This window comes from Microcebus murinus, chromosome 2, assembly GCF_040939455.1.
Source record: "Microcebus murinus isolate Inina chromosome 2, M.murinus_Inina_mat1.0, whole genome shotgun sequence".
In the NCBI taxonomy this organism is placed as follows: Eukaryota; Metazoa; Chordata; class Mammalia; order Primates; family Cheirogaleidae; genus Microcebus; species Microcebus murinus.
The window spans coordinates 73,934,941-73,958,951 of NC_134105.1; the positions used below are offsets into that span (position 1 = coordinate 73,934,941).

Here is a 24,011-nt window from a genome sequence, read left to right on the forward strand (position 1 = left end):
CCAACCTTGTAAGAAAGTCAAGTCTTTCAAAGAATAGCTGTCTAGACTGCTATGTTAACTCTTTTCTGTATGTACAGAAGATATACCATATTTTATTTACCCATTCATCAGATGATAGGCATTTGGATTGTTTCACCTTTTTGGATGTTGTGAATAAATCTGCTATGAACATTTGTATACAAGGTTTTGTGTGAACATATGTTTTCAAGTCTCTTATTACATATACTTAGAGGTAGAATTGCTGGGTCATATGGTAGTTCTGTGTTTGACCTTGTGAGGAACTGGCAGATTCTTTTCCAAAAGGGCTATACTTCTTCACATTACCACCAGCATGTATGAAGTTTCTAGTTTCTTTTTGATTATAACCATCCTAGTGAATGTGAACTGGTATCTCATAGTGGTTTTCATTTATTTACATATACCATATAACAAATAATAGTTAACACTTTTTTGTATGCATATAGGTCATTTAAAAATCTTCTTTGGAAAACTTTATTCACATCCTTTGCCTATTTTTTAATTGGATTATTTGTCTTTATATTATTGAGTTATATGAGTTCTTTATTCTGAAATATTGACTCATCATACCTACGATTTGCAAGAGTCTTCTCCTTCTGTGGGTTGTCTTTTAACTATCTTGATGGTGTTCTAAAAAGCACAGACATTTTTAATTTCTCTCATTTCCACATTATCTGTCTTTTCTTTTGTCACTTGTGCTTTTGGTGTCATGTCTAAGAAACCATTGCCTAACCCAAAGTCATGAAAATGTATGCCTGTGTTTACTTATAAAAGTTTTAGGCCGGGCGCGGTGGCTCACGCCTGTAATCCTAGCTCTCTGGGAGGCCGAGGCGGGCGGATTGCTCGAGGTCAGGAGTTCGAAACCAGCCTAAGCAAGAGCGAGACCCCGTCTCTACTATAAATAGAAAGAAATTAATTGGCCAACTAATATATATAAAAAATTAGCCGGGCATGGTGGCGAATGCCTGTAGTCCCAGCTACTTGGGAGGCTGAGGCAGGAGGATCCCTTGAGCCCAGGAGTTTGAGGTTGCTGTGAGCTAGGCTGACGCCACAGCACTCACTCTAGCCTGGGCAACAAAGCGAGACTCTGTCTCAAAAAAAAAAAAAAAAAAAAGTTTTATACTTTTAGCTTTTACATTTAGGTCTTTGATATCCTGAATTAATTTTTCTATATGGTATGAGGTTAGGGTCTAACATCACTTTTTGCATTGAGGTATTAACTTGTTTCAGTACCGTTTTTTTTTTGAGTCAGAGTCTTGCTCTGTTGCCTGGGCTAGAGTGCAGTGGTGTCATCATAGCTTGCAGCAACCTCAAACTCCTGGCCTGAAGCTATCCTCCTGCCTCAACCTCCCAAGTAGCTGGGACTACAGGGACGTACCACCATGCCTGATTATTTTTTTAGTTTTTGTAGAGATGGGGGCTCACTATGTTGCTCTGGCTGGTCTTGAACTTCTGACCTCAAGTGATCCTTCCGCCTCAGCCTTCCAAAGTGCTGGGATTATGGGTGTGAGCCATCACATCCAGCCAGCACCATTTTTTTAAGGTATTATTCTTTCCCATTGTGTTGTCTGCATACCCTTGTCAAATATTAGTTGCCCATAAATGTATCTTCTAGACTCAACTCTGTTCCATTGATGTATTAATATATGTTTTTCCTTATGCCAGTACCACACAGTCTTGATTACTGTAGCTTGGTAGGAGACTTAGAAAATTGGGAAGTGTGAATCCTCTAACTTTGTTCTTTGTCAAAATTGTTTTGGCTATTCGAGGTCTCTTGCATTTCCATTTGAATTTGAGGATTGACTTGTCAATTTCTACAAAAAAAGGCAACTGGAATTCTGATAGAGATTGCATTTCACTTGTAGATCAATGCAAAGTGTTGCCATCTTAACAATATTATCTTCTAATCCATGACCATGGAATGCATTTCTATGTATTTGATTGCTTTCAACATTTTTTGTAGTTTTCAATGAATAATTCTTGTACTTCTTTTGTTAAATATATTCATAAGTATTTTATTTTGGGGGTGCTATTGTAAACGGAATTATTTTCTGCTTTTATTTCAGGTTGTTCATTGCTAGTATATAGAAACACAATTGATTTTTGCATATTCTTTTTTTTTTTCAGAATATGATGGGGCTACAAATGTTTTGGTTACATGAATTACTTTTGTATAGTTTGAATGAAAGCTATAAGTGTGTCCATCACCCAGATAGTGTGCATTGTATCCATTAGGTGTGAATTTACCCATCCCCTCCTCCCCTCTCCCACCTGCTTGATTTCCATTGAATTTTACTACCATATGTACACACAAGTGTTGATCATTTAATTTCAATTTAATAGTGAATACATGTGATGTTTGTTTTTCCATTCTTGCGATACTTCACTTAGGTGGATAGTCTCCAGTTCCATCCAGGTTGTCACCATTTATTTTATGGCTGGTACACATATATAACATATACAACATTTTATTAATCCACTATGTATTGATGGGCACTTGGGTTGTTTCCACATCTTTGCAATTGTGAATTGTGCTGCTATAAACATTTGAGTGCAAGTGTCTTTTTTATAAAATGTCTTTTTTTTCTTTTGGGTAAATACCCAGTAGTGGGATTGCTGGATCAAATGGTAGGTTTACTTCTAGTTCTTTGAAGTATCTCTATACTACTTTCCATAGAGTTTGAACCAGTTTGCAGTTCCACCAACAGTGCATAAGTATTCCTTTCTCTCTGCATCCACTCTAGCATCTATTGTTTTGGGACTTTTTGATAAAACCCATTCTCACTGGGATTAGTTGATATCTCATTGTGGTTTTGGTTTACATCCAGGGAGCTCTTGGCAGAATCTTTGGGGTTTTCATGAGTGTGCTGTGGGCTGGGAGGCTCCCTGCCTAGGATCCCGGCCTGAGCTGAGAGTGTAGCCCTCCCGTTGGGGAAGGGTACCCTGCGAGAGTGCCACAGGTGGGACCCACACTGCACTCTCCCCCTAGATCTGACCATGCCAGGGAGAAGCATGCTGGTTCTGAGCCACCATGGGGTGCCCAAGGGGGATTGATGCTCCTCCTCCTCAGGGTGTGCCCCACTCTGATGGAGCTGCTGGGTAAACAGCACCAGGGAAGGCCAGGGAGCAGGGAGCTCACAGTCTGAGCACCCCTCAGTCCACTGCAGGATTCCAAGAGGAAAGACCTGAGCCCTACTCTCTGTGGAAGCCTCAGTGTGGTGTGGCTCAATTGTCTCTCTTGGCAGCCATGCATGGTGGAGGGGAAGGGGAAGAACAGAGCCTGTATGGAGGAATGGTAGCACTCTGGTGGTCTCTGACCCTCTCTTTCTGAGGCAGTCTACCCAGAATGTCCAGGATTTGGTGTCATAAAGACCACCTGGGACCCACTGGACCCCTGTGGCTCTTGTAGTCTGGGCCAGAGTTGGGACATGTTTGTGTGGGAACAAGCAGGATGAAACCTGAGGAGTTGAAGCCCCCTAGGGAGGACAGAGATGCACAGTGGATGAACAAGCAATATGGCACCTGCCATCCTGGCTTGGGTCTGTGGGGATGGGAAGTACCTCATGGGGGCTGGGAGCCTGGTGCCCTATCCACAAGAAGTTCTCAGCTCACTGGTGGTAGCATCCTCTGGGCTCGTGTGGGCAGAAAGTCTCTCCAGTAGCTCAGGAACCCACTGACTATCAGAGATGTGAGGGAAGGAGAAACAAACCACTCCACCTACCTTCTCACTGGATTCCAAATCTCTGTTATTGCTCCTTATTCTGCACTACAGCTTCTTCCTGTGATGTATCCCCAAGAGTCTGGCACCCTTTCTTCAGATCCACATCCAATATATGTTTGTTCGTTTTTTCTCTTTCATTTAAAACTCCTTACCAAGATGCTCTGGCAGCTGGTGTCTCTGGTCAGCCATCTGGCCCAGAAGTCTTGCATATTGATCTTATATCCTTGTAGCCTGCAAACTTGCTGAACTTGTTTATTAGGATTTTTTTTGTGAATTCTCACAGAATTTCTATATATAAGTCTGTCATCTGTAAATAGACATAGTTTTACTTATTCCTTTTCCATTCAGATACCTTTTATTTCTTTTTCTTTCCTAATTCCCCTGATCAGAACCTCCAGTAAAATGCAGAGTAGAAGTGATGAGAACAGAGATCCTTGCTGATTTTAAGAGGAAAGCTTTCAGTCTTTTACCATTAACCCTTTGCACTCTGATGTCGAGTGTGACTCGACATGGTTAGCAAAAATTAAAGAGATTAAAATTACTCTTTGAATATATTAATAATTTGAAATATAAAAAAATCCAAATAAATAAATTCGTATGAAAAGAAACTCCAGTTTTTTATTCTACTGCCACGCTTTGTAAAATCTGGGGTATTTAAAAAATTAAATCCTGAATAGAATAAAGGAATTGAGAAAAAAGTGAGTGAGTACAAAGGGTTAAATACGATGTTAGCTGTGGGTTTTTCACAGATGTCCTTTACAAGTTGAGGACGCTCCCTTCTATTTCTAGTTTGTTGAGTGTTTTATCATGGTAGAGTGTTAGACTTTGTCAGATGATTTTTCTGTATTGATTGAGATGATCGTGTGGTTTTTGTCCTTTATTCTATTGATATTGTGTATAACACTGATTTTCCTGTGTTTAACCACTGCTGAATTCCTGAGATAAACCCCAGTGGTCATGGTACATAATTCCTTTTTTTTTTCTTTTAGCCAACAGCATGCCTTCAGTTATAATTCCTTTTATATGTTGGTGGATTCAGTCTCCTGTTATTTTGTTGATAATTTTTTCATTTATTAATGTATTAATAAGGAATATTAGACTATGTTTTTCTCTCCTTGTGATGTCTTTGCTTTTGTATTCGTAATACTTGAGTTGGGAAGTGTTCCTTCCTCTTCTAATTTTTGGAAAAATGTGTGAAGGAGTGATGTTAATTTTTTTTAAAACATTTGCCAGAATTCACCAGTGAAGCCACCTGGTCCTGGTTTTTTCTTTGTGGGAAGTTTTTGATTACTAATTCTATCTCTTTACTTGTTACAGTAAAGAGATATTTAGTCAGATATTCTGTTTCTTCTTGAGTCAGGTGTGCAAGTTGTGTTTTTCTTGGAATTTTTCATTTACGTTATCTAATTTTTTTTGGTATTATATATTACTTTTTAACATTAAAAAGTTTATAGGCTACTTTTTGAATTTTCTGCTGTTTTAGATTGACCTTTCTGCAATTAGTCCAAATTAAAAAGGTTTTAATATATGTTATGTATGAAAGTAGCACATTGGGGAAACTAACTTCCCTGCTTTTTTTCTTTTAAAGAATCACCAATATTGTTTAACGTTTTATATTTTTCTTTTAGGAATGTATATTCATCAAACAAAGACATAAACAATGAAGAGGAAATTCTTAGGAAAAAGATAGTGGAGAGTGAGGTATCACAAAAGAAACTTGACTTCAATTTTCAAAAGTGTGAAAAATCATCTGATTGTGCTCTTCAGAAGCATGAAATTCCAGACGGTATCACTGATATAGATGACAATTTAATTTCCAATGGTGAGGTATTTTTTGTGGAGTTTTATAAAAATTTATAGCCATGAAAATAATTGTATTCTGATAAAATTAGAGAAAAGCGTACTTCAAAGTCTGCTATACTGATTTTTTAAAATAAACATGGAGAAATGAAAATGTTAGTATAGTCAATTCCCAGTTTTCCCAAATAATTAGAAATAGGGTTATTATGAATAAATCCATACATAATTTATAAATCTCTTTCTAACCACTTAAGTCTCTGCATGTCTTTGTCCTTATCTATATCAATAAGAAGCTTTAGCAGACTTTAGAGTCAGTTCTAACACAATATATGCATACCTTAAAAAACCCTGTGTAACACAGAAATTACTATTACACAAAACTTTATCAGGACATGTTAATAAAAATGATAAGCTAATAAAAATGGTAGCCTAGTTTTACACATGTTAAATGGTTGAGAAATACATAAATACTATAATACATATGCCATTTTAACCTGAAAAATAACCCGAAGTTTGCTTGTGGAAGTGAGTTTCAGAAGGATTTTAGCTTGTGAGTTATTGTGAATTGGTAGAAAAAGAATATTAAGGATGTATGCTTGCATGCATGGATGGATGCATGGACGCATGCATGGAAGGATGGATGCATCGATTGATAGAGATTCTGACAGGAAACCCAAGGTCCCTGGATCAGAGAATAAACCATTTATTACTCAGAGAATCTTAGTGCTAGTTCACATTCCCCAAACTCCATGAAGCAATGCAGTGAGGGCCCAATGTTACCCTGCCCATGCAGTGGGATTGCACCACAGGAGAGGAACACCAAAATTAGGAAACTCTAAGCTTTCATAGGCTTCTGGCAGATCTGTCCTTTCTCCTCCCCAGAGAGAGGGACAAACCTTTACTTTGGAAGGGGAAGTAAGTTTCTAAATCTTTTTGAAGTAATATATTATCTCTAGCTTCCAACCAAGTTTACTATAATGTTTTAAAGCCTTACATATTTACTCATATCAAAATTTATAAGAGTGGGATAGAGATACATGTTAGGAACATAGGCCTTCCAGTAACTGTTTCATAAGGAATCAATCTATGTTTCCAGTAGGGTGGATCTGATTGCCATCAAGGCCAATAGTAATACTTTTGGCAAAGACAATCCAATCAATTCAGTTAACTGTGCCAGTTTCAGTTTTAAAATGCCATTTTCCCTTTTTACCTTTCTAGACAATCAGGATGATAGGGACAATGGTAATGCCAAATTGTGTTCATAACACTGTATTTAACTGCTTTATAACTTGTCCAGTAAAATGGGTTTCTGTATTTCTGGAGCTTTCTCCAGGGATGCCTCATAAAGGAAACAATAACTTCTTAGCTCTTGTCATAGCATTGGCTTTCCTACTCATGAAAGCTTCTATTCAGCCAGAAAAGATGCAAGCTATTACAAGAACATATTACTATCCCATTGAAGGTGGCAGTTGAATGAAATCCATCTGTAAGTGTTCAAATGGCCCATCAGGTGGCAGAAATGTACCACCTGAAGTTTTGATTGTCTTCCCAGGACTGTGGGTTTGACATACCAAACAGTGGTTATAGACTATTTTAGCAATTTTAGAGTAGTCATTCCACCAATATTTTTTCATAATTTGTATCATGAGTTAGTACATTGGAATCTTTAAGAACTCAGGAAGGACCAGGTGGCCATCTGGGCCCTTCTTGAGTCCACACTTAACATTAAATTTACATTCTTTCAGATATCAATTTTGTTTTACCAAATCAGGTACATAGCACTGTGTATTAAATAGGGTATCGTAGGTGATTTGATTTAATCAGTCTTATGAAGTTTAATTCAGCTTGCATATTCTAAAAGTTTAAGTACTAGCTGACTTAGCATGAAAATCTGTCAAGGCATTTCCTTGATATTCAATTAATTCTTATTTTGCTTGATATTGGGTTAGCAGTCTTATGAATCAATCAGTATCTTTATTAGAATTCTTCAAATTCTTAGGCCAAAGGTGTGATCTTAAAGTTATCAGAAACCTGTACTTGCCAGGGTCCTTTCCATGAATCTCCTTGAAGATGAAACAGTTTAGGTTTATAGTTTCTTGCAGTAGCTTTCAGGTAAGTATCAAAGTAAAACAATTAACTGTCTGTGGGTGACAAGTCTTAAAATGACCATGGTTAAAGGTAAGATGAGAATTCATTGTAATAATGATGCAGTTGACAGGATAATTTGGTTATTTCTGTGACATACAACATTTTAAGATAACTAGAATTATGACTTATAGATAACATTATAGCAGGACTATCAGATTTCTAGGAATTTCTTACAATTTCTGGAACATATATTAATAACACATTCATAAATATATAACTCAAAGACAGTTAAGCATCATTTCTTATTTGAAAATGGTTCTCATGCAAATTTAACATACCAAGTAAGTCTAATTAGTTTAATGTCTCTCTTTTTATAAAGAGAGAGAATAAATTCTTTTGCGATATGTCAGAGGCCATTTGGAAGGTTCCAAAGTTAGTTTAAGATTAAAAAGACTTAATTTAGAATTTGATTTGGGAAAGTTTGTCACAAATATCAAAGGTTTAAAACAATTAAGTAGGATCACAGGTCACTGTGAAACGATAGGCATTCATTGAACCAGAGTGATAATTAAAAGACTTTAAAGTCAAATACAGAAATTTACATAGGCATAGAAAAATCTTAGCTCTTTTATTAGGGAAGACTCAGTTTTCTTAAGTAATCAAAGACCTAATAAAGCAAGAGAGCAATCCGATACTCCAAGAAAACTTTGTAACAATATCCTTTTGATATTAAGTCTTATTGTTTTTTTTTAAAAAAACCGTATTCAGGCGGGGCACTGTGGCTCACGCCTGTAATCCTAGCTCTTGGGAGGCCGAGGTGGGCGGATTGCTCAAGGTCAGGAGTTCGAAACCAGCCTGAGCAAGAGCGAGACCCCGTCTCTACTATAAATAGAAAGAAATTAATTGGCCAACTGATATATATATAAAAAATTAGCCGGGCATGGTGGTGCATGCCTGTAGTCCCAGCTACCCGAGAGGCTGAGGCAGAAGGATCACTCGAGCCCAGGAGTTTGAGGTTGCTGTGAGCTAGGCTGACGCCACGGCACTCACTCTAGCCTGGGCAACAAAGCGAGACTCTGTCTCAAAAAAAAAAAAAAAAAAACAAAACCGTATTCAGATTTTAGCCAGCTTGACCACACATAAAATTCCTTTTTCAAGATTCTTCTTCCACAAACCTTTTATAACTTTCTTATTTTCATTTAGTTTTGCCCTATACTCCTACCCTTTCCCATTGTGGAACAATTAGTCATTCTATTTTAGGACAAAAAATACTCTTACTGAAAGCTCAGCACTTGTCCGAAAGGCCACATCAGAAGAATGAGGATGAATGGTTTGAGGAGAAGGAAAGAGGAGTTTATTAATTTGCTAGCAAATGAGGAGGATGGAGATGCCTGTCTATAATGCCATCCTCATAATAAGCAGAAATACAGAGCTTTTAAAGGGATGCCATTCAGCTTCAGGCAATTGCTGTTCAACTATACTTGATGATTCTGATGGGTCCATCTCTGTCCTATCTCCACCTGAGACAATCCTGTGACTTCTGCCCACCTAGGAGGCCCACCCAGAACTCTACCTGACTCTACCTGCCTAGTCCAGGCTGGGCTGTCAGTTCTGGTAAGCCGTCTCCTATAGTAAAAAGAACAAAAGACATTACCCTGTCCCTCCTATTAGGTAGATACCGTGTTTCCTCGAAAATAAGACCTACCCATAAAATAAGGCCTAGCAGGATTTCTAAGCATTTGCGCAATATAAGCTGTACCCCGAAAATAAGACCTACTGATGGGCGTGGCTATGCAGCATATCTGCACAACCCATGCATTTCAGCAGGGAGTGGTAAAGAAGATGAGCAGCCCTTCTCATCTGCCCCATGAGAGCTCTATTGCTTGACATGAGAGACTGGGGCCAATGGTTCTAAAGCAAATAGAGTCGCAAGAAATTCAGGCTGGAATTCAGGGTTTGAAGAGTTATGATGATGTTCCAGAAGAAGACGACTTAACTATATTTGAAAAAGAGTAGATTATTGTACCGTACTTAAAAAAAATAACACATCCCCTAGAAATAAGCCCTAGGGTGTCTTCTTGAGGAAAAATAAATATATGACCCTGTCTTATTTTCAGGGAAAAACGGTAGTTAGGATCTGTGGCTCTTCTAGGGACAAGGTTGCCCTGCTTTGGTGCTGTCTCCACAGCAATTGTTCCACCTGGGAAGAAGGATAAGGGTGGGCACTCTATTTTGGTGCTGCCCCACCCTTAATCCTATTCTGAGTAACTGCCACACCCGGGGAAGGAGGAAATGCTTTATCAACCTGGAAATTTCCCAGCCCAGGTGTGAGAGAATTTAGAAAGTGACCTAGAGTAACCTAAGGGTAATTATTATGCTGTTAGCTTGAATCTGCATTGTGGTTCACCCTCCCCCTCTCCCTAGTGAGGACACCTATTGATCATTTTATAACATTTCACAACTCCTGAGAGCCCTCACCCAGTGGGCTAATAAAAAGAAACAATCCCAGAATTCAGTGAGAGAATGGGTGAGTGGGTCAGTCAGTCATTGAGGCTCTCTCCTCTTGGAGACAGACCCTGTTCTATAATAAAGAGCTGCTTTCATGAAACTGCTTCCTGTCTGGGGTTACTCCGACATATTGGTCCTGCTGGTGATTTTTCCAAGATAATAGTCTGGACTTGACACTTTGGTGTGTCTGGTCATTCTTTGGCCAAGAGCATACCAAGAACTGAGGGCAGATTGCCACCCTGACACTCCCAACCACTGGCCTGAGGTAAGTATCCAGGTTTTAGTTCTCAAAAAGGAGTGGAGGTTGTTTTGAAGACACAAAGTATTATTGCCCTTTTTTTTTCCAGGCCATTGCCTCTGTAACAATATTCTTTTTCTCTTAATAACAAAATAACAGAAAACACATTCTTGTATCTTATAGCTCAAAAAACATGTCTTTCCTAGCATACAATTTCCCTTCTTATTTTTAGTTTTAACTCTGTCATACCAGCATTCTGTAGATTGGCAGATCTATGAATCATAGTTTCTAGACGCATGCACTTCTCCATACTACAATTTTTCAATGTGGTGTAGGACATGTTTGCTAACACACCCAGATATCTTTAGTTCTTCTGTAATAAGAAGCCAAAAGTGGAAACGAATTATGTTTAGCAATTAATGCTTTAGTATCTTATTTGTAAATGATCTAAATATTCAACAAATGTCCATCATTTTGTTTAGCAGAACTCCAAGGTTGTAAGTTATCAAGGAGATTTGGAGAGCTATTTTTAGATAGACATAACATAAAACAAAGCTAGCCATCATCAAATTATTTTCCTGTTAGCTATTTTTATAGCATATGCACATAAGGCAATCATCACAAAACCAAGAATCCTAAAAATTCAAGTATATGAGTTTTTTGTATTACTCTTGTGCTTGATATACATGAAGTAATGGACACTGTACTTCCACTTGCAAATTTATTCTTAGGTTGAACTCATAGTTCTACAATCTTAAACATCTAGAAAAAGATTAGTTCCTTTTTTTTTTTCTCAGAGTTTTGGAGTACCTAAGTTATATAAGCATTTATTTTTGTTTAAGCAAATTAAATAGAAATATTTTATGATTTTGATAGGATCATCTGGAGGTAGAAAAATATCACACATATGTAATATACTGTCAACCTGAAGGAAGAAACTGAGGCAAGCAAGATTACTATAAGTAGAGAATTTATTTGGGCTATGTTTGAGGGCTACAACCTGGGAGACATAGATTCAAGTTGCCCTGAATGTATGCTCCTGTTAGCAGCAGTTATAAGTGAATCTTTAAAGGAAAAAATAAGAGGCAGTTCTTTAAGTTGTTTACCAATAATTTATATTGATTCATTAAAATAACGTAAGATATTAATTGACTATACAGTTGTTCTTTGTATCACAAGTTCCAGGAGCATGAAGATAATGTACAATTTGTAACATTTTAGGTAATTTATCAGTTAGTCTGGAAACTACAGGAAAGGAAAGAGAAAAACAAAATGTCTTTGAGCAAATAACCCAGGGCATGAGTAGGGATGGAGTAACTGAAGTCTCATGCTCATGTCTCTCTGGGCCTGATAAATTTTGCATACCTCAAATTATTCAGACTGCTCCGAGCCACTTTTCTTTCTTAATACATACATATATAAACATACATAAACACACAGAAGCAGATCTTGTAACTTTCACTATAAAATTCTAGTCACATGCCTGGTACTATAATAGAAAACTCATTACTTTATAAAAAAAATAGCTGTGTCTAAATTATGTTTCTAGCAGATGGAATAAGTTAAGGCTACCTGCTCAGATGGCCAAATATTTCTACTAATATTTGCGGAAAAGACTTAAGATTTTTTGTTTGCCAGTTTCCAAATGTTTCATTTAAAATATTTTCTTCTGATGAAGAAGTCATCTCCCCCAAATTTGCATTTCCAAAGGATAGCACTTAAGTAAGACCAGGTAGACAATTTATATCTCAGAAGCATAAAACTTAGACTTCAGGCTTAAATATCATTATTTGCTCTAACAAAGAAGTGCATGGGTAAAGGCCTAGTTAAGACCAAATGCCCAGGAAAAGCACCTTAAACAAAGATAAGGCTTAAAAACAAGCAACACATGTACTCACCATTAAATTTGTCTTAATTGATCACACTTAGGTGCACATATGGAAATAACATTCTTAGGGCATTGAGCAGATGAGAGGGGAGAGGAGGGGATGGGTAAGTTCACACCTAATAGGTACAGTGTATGATATCTGGGAGTTGAGCATGCTTGTAACTCTGACTTCAGCAGTGCAAAGGCAATATATGTAACCAAAGCATTTGTACCCCTGTAATATTGTGAAATTAAAAAGAAAAAAAGATAAGGCTTATTGTATATATTTAAGCCAATGCCTTTTCCATTGAAAATGTTTCTTGTGATTTTAGTCGTCCTCTGCCTGGTGTGGGAGAGGGAGAAACTCTTACAAATGGAAATTTCCTTTGTAAATGTAAATTTTTATTACATCTCAAAGGAGTCCCAAAATAACTGGCAGAATGCCAGAAAGGAATATTTTGGAGACGAATTCAGCCAGATAGGTGGCTTCTCAACCCAGCTTCTGTTTTTTTCACTGGATTACTGAGTTAAGAGCAGAGCCTATTAATAAATAGGACAACCAAAGCATTCCCTATGCCTGGACTCAGCATGGACTAGACTGTTTTACAAATACTACTTCTAATCTTCCCTTTGTTAACTGAAAAAAATAACGAGATTTATAATTTAGAAAAGGAGAGCTTTATTTCTTGTAAAGGATTTGCAGCCTGCAGTGGCTATCCCTGCAGGCTGGCAAACAGGGCTCCTGGCCACAAGCCAGGAGCATGTGCTTCAAGGGAGAGACAAAGAAAACAGGATTTTATATTGAGCAGGGTAGCTAAATACACATATTTAACAAGCTATGGGAGGAGTCATGAATATTTATGAAAAGAGAACTGTGTGCCTGTGCCATGGGACTTTCTGTCCTTTTATGGGGTCCATGTTTAAAGATGGCTGCCCTCTATGTCAAAAAGGCGAAACAAGGGCATGGAAACCCTTTCTGCACATGTTCTGTAGGCTGTTAAAACCATCTCATGGTTGGTGTGGTCTTTTTTAATGAAAGAGTGCTGGTCTGGCATTTAGGAAATAAAGCCTGGTGGCTGTTAGCAAGGGAGGTGTAAAATGATGTGTGTCTGACACACCTCCCCATCCTGTCATGCTGGGAACTCAGTTTTAAGGTTTCCCTTGGACCGCCTTGGTTGGGAGGGTCTGTTCAGTCAGCAGGGATGGGGGTGGGGAGATGGGGGAGGTATTAGGATTTTTATTTTTAGTTCACACCTGATAGAAACTGGTTTATCCTTTTTCTGTTTACAAGATTGAATGACAGACCAGTCAGGATTTTTTTGTGGGAAAATACTTTGGGGATGGATTTGTTGAAGTCAAAATAAAAAATAGAGATGAATCTCTAAATTTAATGTTTTATGTGGGAAGAAAGAATTGCAATTGAGGGCATATACACAGACCTGAGTAGTCTTCAGTATGTCCAAAAAACAAAGAGAAGGTTGGAGGTCTTATTAAAAAAAAGTTTTATGTGGTCTAGAGAGAAAGTTCATTGGTATTAGTAAAGCTTTGGGGAGCTGGCAAACTCTGATTGGAGAGCAATGGTGGTGGGCAAAATTAATCCTAAAGTGGCAGCAAGTTGTTTCAGCAGCTATAGATAAAACTGTTCTCAAGTTACAACAGTTTCAGCAGTTGGACTTCCAGAGAATCATATTTCTGAAGCAATGCTGTATACCCTGAGTGCTTTTTCTCTTAGCCTTTCTACTCTTATTTGGTTGGGTGTTGTAAGAATGACCCAATTCATATGATCAACTTTCATATGTTCTAAGAGATCATTTGCTGTTTTCTTAGTCCTTTTTTTGGTCCATCCCTGAAAGATTGAGTGGTTAGATTTGTGATACCTTTCCAAGACCTCCCATTTGGCTTCAGCTATCCATTTATAGGATTCATCAGGTTCCGGGATCATGTGATCAATCGTCCTGGATCATATCCTCCAATGAAAATTATAAATTTCTCAGCAAATTTCTGGGGGCGGGGTTCTTTGGGGCAGGGAAACCTTTAACTATTGCTCTGAACTCAAGATTTTGACCATGGCATAAAGGTGGTTAAAGAAGCAGAGTTGAATGATGTGAGAACCTAACTTTCTAAGGTGTTTGTGTAGATTTCTTTTTTATATTCAGGGTAGAAATGTAACTAATGAAAAAATTAGTAGACTCAAAGTAGGCAGAAGAAGATAGAAGATGAAATCAGAGTTAAGTCAGTCAAAGTACAATTTTTTTCCCTTTTCATCAATTAGTTTAAGTTTTTCATTTGCCTTTTTAAATGAATATTTTAATTTTTAAAATAAATTTTATTTCAAAATATTGATACAAGTATTCTTATTACCTGGATGACCTGTATAATGCTGAAGTCAGGGCTTTTAGTGTGCTTGTCACCAGAATAATATACATCATATCAGATGGGTAAGTTTTTATCCCTCATCCCCCTCCCAACCTCCCCCCTTCTTAGTTTCCAATGTCCTTTACACCACTGTATGACAGTGTGTGCCATCATTTAGCTCCCACTTATTAGTGAGAACGTGGTGTTTGTTTTTCTATTCCTGAGATACTTCATTTAGGATAATGTTCTCCAGTTCTATTCAAGTTGCTGCAAATGACATTATTTCATTCCTTTCCATGGCTGAGTAGTAGTACTTCATGGTGTGTGTGTGTGTATATATATATATATATACACACACACATACACACCACATTTTCTTTATCCATTCATCAGTTGATGGGCACTTAGGTTGACAAGGAATCTTCCAGAGAGACAATTTTTTTCATTCATTTAGTATTTTAGAAGCCTCTTCATGCCAATCAATAATATATCCCATTGTTTCTGAGCTGTTTGGGATCCCTTTTCTTTTTTTCAGTGTGCCCCATAGATGAGCAATTTTGTTTGGGTTAAAACTTCCCCATTGTGGCCATGAAAAGTCTACATTATTTTGGTAAGGTTTACTCATTTCTCTAGAAAAGGACAGTTTCCAAAATGGATGAGTCCCAGTCTTCTTGGATTCAGATGAACCCATTATTTCCTGTCTTCTCATAACCTTATTTACTGGAGGCCTCCCTATTAGACCCAGTCCAATTTCTGTGGTGACTTTTCAACCCAGCCTAGAAAAAAAATGCTCAAACTGGAAGAACTCAACACAAATTGTGGAGCTTGTGTCCAAGAGGGACTTACTCATGGTGACCTGCAAATGCTCAGCAAGAAGCAGTGAATTGCAAGGGACTCAGCAGGGTACCCACACCTGTTAATGCATTGCTCCCAGAGGTTATTATTGATGGTCTCCTTTTGATTCTCCTTCTAACAGTAGCTTTGTTAAAAGAAAAACTTTAGACAAATAGATTTAACTGAGTTTGAGCGAAAAATGATTTATGGATTATGCAGCACTGAAAAGAGGTTCAGAGAGCTCCATTATGCAATGTTGGCAGTGAATATTTATAGACAGAAGTACAGTACAGAAATAGCTTCATTGATTACAGCTAGTTGTTTATCTTATTTGGTCATGGTGTGATCAGTTGGCTGCCTGTGATTGGCTGAGATCTGGCTAACTATTACCAAAAATATATACTCCTAAGTTAGGTTAGGTTTTGATTCATTTACATACCACGTTAGGTTGCAGTTCATTACATAAGAACTCAAAGTATGGAGACAACCTCAGATCAAATTTAATTTAACACAGTATAGTATTTTTCTCTCTTATATGTACTTTGATATATAGTGATATATATTATCTATGAGCTATGATATACAGTGTATTTTTCTTCTTTTATATATATGTCTTATATTTCATTTCCTACTACCTATATGGTGAATCTCTTGAAACAGAGGTAGCTTTCAAAATATTCTGTTTCTATACCTCTCCATACTGTGTACAGAACTAAACTCATAGTAAATGTTCTAGTAATTCCCATTGGTTTCAGTTGAATTTCTATCAGCTCATACTTATCCTAGTAATATACTCATGAAGTATGGAATAGGAATGAATTAAGTAGTGGAAAAGAATATTAAAATTTGAAAAATTTTTAAGTTTCTAATTCAAATGTTCATGAAGTGACTTCATTTTTGTTGTAGAATTTTGTGATAATATTACTTATATTTAAATGTGTTTCTATACTTAAAAGCATATAGTCTTGCACTGCATGCCATTTTGGTCAATGATGGACATATATAATGGTGGTCCCATAAGATTATAATATTGCATTTTTTTTTTTTTTTTTTTTTTTTTTTGAGACAGAGTGTCACTTTGTTGCCCAGGCTAGAGTGAGTGCCCTGGCGTCAGCCTGGCTCACAGCAACCTCAATCTCCGGGGCTCAGCGATCCTACTGCCTCAGCCTCCCGAGTAGCTGGGACTACAGGCATGCGCCACCATGCCCAGCTAATTTTTTGTATATATATTTTAGTTGGTCAATTAATTTATTTCTATTTTTGGTAGAGACGGGGTCTCGCTCAGGCTGGTTTCGAACTCCTGACCTTGAGCAATCCGCCCGCCTCAGCCTCCCAAAGTGCTAGGATTACAGGCGTGAGCCACCGCGCCCGGCCTAATATTGCATTTTTACTGTAACTTTTCTTTGTGTAGATATATGTTTAGATACAAAAATACCACTGTGATACAATTGCCAACAGTATTGAGTACAGTAACCTGCTGTATAGGTTTATAGCCTAGGCACAATAGGCTAGACCCTATAACCTAGGTGTGTAGTAGGCTGTGCTATCTAGGTTTGGGTAAGTACACTCTATGACATTTGCACGATGACAAAATCACCTAGCAGCACATTTCTCAGAATGTATCCCCCCCATCCTTAGGAGACATGACTGTATGTTTGAATGTAAGTGGAATTATATATATTTCAAAGCAGAAAGTATGGATGATTTTAAATTTTTTGTTTTATTTTGAATCTACTGCTTAAATAGTGTAGCTAACAGATAATTATGTCAAAAAACCTCTTGCTAATAATAGAAAATAAACTTTTTGGATGTTTATAATATTAAACCATTTTTTAATCTTTGTTTTAAAGATAACTATGAATTGGAACCTGCATCTGAATTAGGAGAAAATTTATTGAAGCTTTATATGAAACCTTGTTACCCGGATATTGATATTTTTGTTGATGGAAAATGTTTTAAAGCTCACAGGTAAATAGACATGTGATTGATTTGGTTTCTTGGTTGTAATGCACTGTATTACTTTTTTTTTTTTTAACAGAGTGGTTTTCAAGCTTTGATTCACATAGGCCACAGGGGTTCTGTGATGATTTCTCAAGGGGTCTCTGGCAGGGGAAGAGGTTGGCCATCAGCCATGGTTTCCTGCCTACAGGCTCACACATGCATACATGGGTCCACCCAGACATGAGTGTACATGTTTCAGCCAGAGCAGGCCTCCTCTCATCGATGCTTTGCATTGGGTATGAATCTAAGATTTCATTAGAAGAAAATATTCTGCTGCCTAAAATAGGTTTGAAAGCCACTGTCATAGAAAATGTAGTTAAATGCAGTTTTTAATTTTATAGGCATTATAACTACTGAAGTATTATTTCTGCATGAATGACATGTATTTTTCTCTGAATGCATTTTGGCTTAAAATCTGTGATTCAAAATAGATGATACTCATGAATAGCATTGATTAGGAGGTTTAATATTTCAATGTACTTTTTAAAAACCATTGTTCTACTTCAATATTGGGTTGCTGAGACATTTTAGACTTTTAGATTTCAAATTAAAGCCTGCTGCCTGTTTTGGTCAGGCTCTTTTGATTGCATGCAACTAAAATCTGCTTAAACTAAAAAAACATTTTAGCAAGAAATATATGTTATCTTTTGGAACTCAAGGGAAAGAATCACAGCAAGGCCTCACTATGGACTAGAAACAGAATCAGAAAACTGACAAATCCAGGCAGTTCTTCCTCCCTCTCTTTGAGTTTCAGATAGAATGTTGATAAGTTATTCTGGTATTCCTCAGGAGAAAGAACCAGACTATTTGCAGTGGCAAGAAGCTATCTTCTAGGTTTCACGGTGGATAGCCCTTAGTGAAATTCGCAGTAGGTTTAGATTACAGGAATTCTCCAAGCCAAACAGTAGTGATATTTGTACTCTCAGATATCACACTAATTTTACCAGTTAATTGATAGTAGTACATTTCCAAACCCTAGGATTGCCAGTTTGAACTAGACTGTTTACTATTCAAAATTTGAAACTTTTCTCTCTGGGAACATATACTTTGTAAATATAAATATACACATTCCTAATTCTTATGAAATTTACATTAAGTATAGTAAAATTTGGGATATAATACAGATTATTACATTTTCCACATCGTGGGTATATATCTCCTAAAGCATGGTATATGTCTACCTGCCTTTCTTTTCCTTCCTTCCTTCCTTCCTTCCTTCCTTTTTTCTTTCCTTTCTTTTTCTCCTTTCTTCCTTCTATCCATCCATCCATCCTTCTTTCTTTTTTTTTTTTTTTTTTTTTTGGCCAACCCAATTTTATTTTAAAATTTTAATTTTGTTTTATTTTATGTCCAGGTTTTTCTTGAGATCATATGGGCATCCTACCAAAATTCTACTTATAGAGGCCTAAAGCTATTGCTGTCATACAGGGAAGGCATGACCCTGTAATCATTTGCAATGTGGCCTCAAACAGTGTCTATATTTGGCCTCTCCCAGTGTGCTGCTTGACAGTGAACTAACAGGACTATGTTTTAGGAGCTGGATCTAGAATATTAGGTTTGTATTCCAGGACAGCTCTTGCTCACATTTCTGGTTTATTTTGTTCACCTAGGAATAAAAAAAATTTATATTAACTAGAAACATGAGGAAATGTTTCAGAATCTGACTTAAGTTTTCCCATTTTGTTGCCTTTATGTGAGTTAGAATAGCAAATTCTAAATCATGGTTACCTTCGTAATCCAAACTCAAGCATCTCTCTGTTTGGTTCTTTTTTTTTTTTTTTTTTTTATTCTAACCCCTGAGCAGTATGTTTGGTTCTTACTAATTTTATTATGTAGTTCAAGGAATAATAAGTCCGTAGTTCAGAAAACATGTTTATATAAAGCTCACATACTCACCTAAAGCCCAACATATGAATTTACTAAGTTGCTTCTTGTTCTAGATGATCATTGTCAGTATTTCTTCTAGTGGTGTGGCTAAAAATCCATTTGTAGCATGGCTGCTTTAATTTTTTAAATTATATTTACTCATATATTGAAAGATCAATGTAAGTACTTACAGAGGACCGAGATTTATGATCAGAATTATAATTCAGTTTAGATCTCAACATTTAAAAGTTTAGATTGCTAGTTCAGTATGTTCATATTGATATGATATTCTATTGAGTTAATCTTTCTCTCATGCTCAAGTCACTTCCTGAAAAACATTCCCAGTAACAGAGTTCTTCCAAGATTGTCTCTAATAGTTCTGTCCATTCTTTCCTGTGATCCTCTGCCTGGAGCACTTTACATGCTGAAAGACAGTCTGATGCCAGTCTTTTGCTTGTGGTGGCACAACTAAGCCAAAGAAGTCATTTTTAACAAGAGTGGCTGAGAGTGTATGGGCTATGGAGCCAGTCTGCCTGGGTTTTAATTCTAGCTCCACCATCATTAGCTGTGTGAATTTGGGCAAGTCATTTAATCGCTCATTCTGTGCTTCAGCATTTTCATCAAAGATGGGGATTATAACAGTACCCATCTAATAGGGTGATTATGAGGATTAAGTTACAGTCATGCATCCCATAACCATGTTTTGGTCAAGGACTGAACTGTATATAGGATGGTGGTCCCATAAGATTTTAATGGAGCTGAAAAATTCCTACCACCTAGTGGTGTTGTAACTGTCATAACATCATAGCACAACCCATGACCTTTTCTATATTTAGATTTGCAAATACCAATGTGTTACAGTTGCCACAATATTCAGTACAATGACATGTTGTATAGGTTTATAACCTAGGAGTAATAGGCTATATCATATAACCTAGGTATACCGTCTAAGGGTTGTGTAAGTTATACTCTATGATGTTTCCATAAGATGAAATCATTTAACAATGTATTTCTAAGAATGTATCCCTTTTGTTAAGTGATGCATAACTACACTTAGTACATTTAAAGTACTTCAAACAGTACCTGGCACATACTAAGTATTGTATGTATTTGCTGTCATCATCATCATCATATCCAGGTGAATAGGCCTTTGATACAAACTTTTGTATAGGTGGTAGCAACAGCTCCTATGCCCATTACTTATGTGGGGCAAGAAGAGAAACATGTTTTGAATTGCTTGCATTTTCCCCCCAATCCAAGGAGTGATGGGATAGCAGTAGTCCTTCAAGGAAGGCCACATTTATTCCATTCTTCTTCATCTACACAGTTCTTTCCATCTCCAAAGCATAATTTTTCCACCCCACCCCATCTTTATCCTTGTTTATCTCAACAGTTCTACTCAAAGCAGAAATGAAGAGACCTCTTTTAACTGGGGAAAACGGGTTATAATAAAAAGAGGACACATTAGTCTTCATGGATTCTATTAGTTATGTTACTACTTTTCTGAATATTGTATTCTGGGATGCTACTATACATTATCCCTTGTTGTGAACTTCTGTAACATTACATCCCTGCTTGATTGCTCTCAGTTCCCATATGAATACCATCTGGATAGTGTGCATTTCTTTCTCCTTGTATTTCCTCCTGTCCCTTCAGTCTACCTCCAAGGATCTACTTGACCCACTCCATTGCTGACCTCTCATTTTATAGTGTGATTCATTATTTTTAATGTTTTATAAGAGAAATTGAATCTATTACATTTTTAATATAATTTATTTGTTGTACTTCTGTGTTCCATAATTAAGATTCTCTTATGCTGCCTTATCGAAAAAGCAGGGTAGTGACGCCTAATTTTAGCTTCCTGACACTCACGATCTGATACCTCTTCCAAAATGCCTATTTTATCAGTGCCTGTTAATATACCATTAGACATTGATTAATTGGGTTAAGATATTGTGAAATCTCCCTTTAAAATGTAGATTTCTCTGAATATTTAGTAAATCAGCACTGAGTCATAAGGTCAATGTTCTGGTCGGGGCCATGCCAGTAATTGTCTATATATCCTTGGGTACATTACCTGAAAGCTTTTTCTGAAGTGATATGATTTAGTAATATGACTTAGTGATATGATTCAGAAGTCAGTCTTTCTGGGTTTATGATTCCACCACTTCTTAATTGTTGGGAAGTTACTTAATCTAAGTCTCAATTTCTTTATCTGTAAAAAATTATAACAGATAAAACTAACATAGGATCGCTGTGAGGATTGACAGATAATGTACACAAAGCACTTAGCTTAGTCCCTGGCACACTGTAAGCTTTCAAAAGAAAATGTTAGTTGCTATAAGTATTTATTAGATATCTGTAAGAGAGGCACAAAATTGCCTGTTCTACCTTGTCCTATAGCAAGGGTTGACAAACTATGTCCCCAATGTGGTAAGTGGCCTGTTTTTGTGTGAGACAATAAAAAACAAAGAAGAGTATGCCACAGAGACCCACAAAGCCTAAAATATTTACTATCTGGCCCTTTGCAGTAAATGTTTTCTATTCCATGTCTTAATAGGATTTATAGGAAGGAAGTTTAAATGAAATAATTATAATACCATACAATAAATATAAATTACTGTGCAATAAAATGAGTTACTAACATCTTAATATTAATTACTTTATAAGTGATAAATGCTCAGCGCTGTCCACTTGAGAGGTTTAAAATAATGATAAATTAGGTATGGGAATAGTAGAGGGAAAAAGAGATGAAGTTATTCCTTGGTACCACAGGTCTTTACAGGGGGTTGCAATGGGGAACTGAAAGCAAAAGGCACTCCGTGCCTGAAAGGAAAGAAACCCCCTATTGCAGAAGCTCCTTAATTGAACTCAAATTAACCTGCTTTCCACATGTCCTCTGGAGAATATGCTGACATGTTAGACTGAACTCCCAAGGCTAAGAGACCATTCTCTAGTACATGTACATATTTCAGTTAAGTTTGTGCCTTCCAAGAGTCACTTGGGTTTATTCCCAAACCTGCTTATGCCATTTGAATTTATTATTCTGATGACAAAACTTAGCAAACATCATATAAGCCAATGATACACAAAGTAAAAGAGGTTATTTTTCCTGTGAAAACTAAGGTGAATACTTTGGAAAGATCTAATAAGGGAGATACACTTTAAAAATTGCTATTTTATTTAGTTTGGATGGAACAATATAAAAGTTTGAGGAGAAATTATAAAAATTTAGAATGATTCTGCACTCAAATTGATTCACAAAAGTTTTGAAATTCTTCACGTTAGAAAAATTTTGAACTAGAAATCATAGTGTATAGGTATATAGTTTTTGTAAGAATGATGAGGCTCATTATCAGTGAACCCATGTTTGAAAAAAAAAGATTGGCCTTATGGTGAAAGATGTGTGAGTAAGTACATATTTATTTTTTAAGTTAGAATAAAATGATTATAATACATAGAAATCATTTTTAAAATTATCTTTATTTTTTTGTCTTATCCGAACAGCTGTTAGTCCTAATTGTGTTGGATAAGAGGGCTTCCATTGTACTTCACAATTTGTTAGGAAAGGCTGGTTTTATGAAAGTTATAGTGAATGGATGTCACAAAATTCTCAAGAGAAAGCTAACTTTCTTTTTATAAAGCCATGTCCTCTAAAATATTTGCTAAGAAGTAAAATGGATAATAGTGACAACTCCAAAAAATTTGAATTCACTACTATGGGTTTAACCCTTTTTCAGTTATGTGGAACTAATATTCTTGGAGTAAGAATACTTAAAAAATTAGTCCTAGCAAAAAATTCCTTCTCTAGAGCTTCTCTGAGTAATCCAGGCCATTATTCTGCCTAGAGTAGTGAATCTAGTTCAGCTAACATTAGGAAGTATTGAATAGCAGTGTACGAAAGCAACAAGGGAGAAATTAGGGCATCTTGAGCGAGCCAGAAGCAGCACTGTCAGTTGTAATTAAATTTAATCAAAAGGAGAAAATAGTTTTTGGCATGTTGTAAAATAACAAATTTGGCAAAGATTTTTATTACACCATTCCGTCTACAGCATTATTTTTTAACCTAAGGCATGCGTCCTAATTAAATAGGAGTGTTTTCTAAGTTTCTGTTTTAAGATCAAGGTAATTGTTTAAGCCTTAGATGCTGTTAATCTTATTCAGATGGAAATGGTTGACATACTGTGTTAGTTCAAGTATTCTGAGAAGCAGACACAAAGATAGAATTAGACTTGCAAGAAATTTATTGCGGCAAATGCATGTGAGAGAACATGGGGAGGAAGCCAGAGAAGACTGAGAGGGCTGTTAGACTGTAAAGTGGATCTGACTGTGAGTGAAAGAGAAAGAGAAGGAAGTTAGGTTGGGTAGAAACATCTTAGACTTCAGTGGAGTTCTAAGGAAAGTTTGATAAAGCTGTTGGAAAGTTTCCAAGCCAAAGTCACCTATCAGAGAAGCCCTTCCCTCCCAGGGATAGGCCTGTCTTATCCCTGCTGAGCTTAGTCATTGACAGGGAATAGCTTGTGAGAAGGTGGCCTTGGGACCAAGGTGGTATATATTTCAGAGTGCTGTAGCTGGGGTTCTAGATCAGTTATGCAGTGAAAGATCAGAAGGATGCATTCTTATGACTGCCACACATATATATCATGACATGCTATGTATTTATGTACCTTTATTGCTAGGCATAGGCAGATAAGGTAAGTAGATGGAAGGGTAGA

The 24,011-nt window shown here is 36.7% G+C and overlaps 1 protein-coding gene across 1 annotated transcript in view; it reads left to right on the forward strand.

Moving 5' to 3' along the window:
• Positions 1-24,011, forward strand: part of BTBD8 (BTB domain containing 8) — a 93,700-nt gene that overhangs the window by 20,744 nt on the left and 48,945 nt on the right. Inside the window, exons 3-4 of the mRNA XM_012790898.2 lie at positions 5,368-5,561; positions 17,280-17,397. Coding sequence (XP_012646352.2) covers positions 5,368-5,561; positions 17,280-17,397 — 312 coding nt within the window. The remainder of the gene's footprint in view (positions 1-5,367; positions 5,562-17,279; positions 17,398-24,011) is intronic.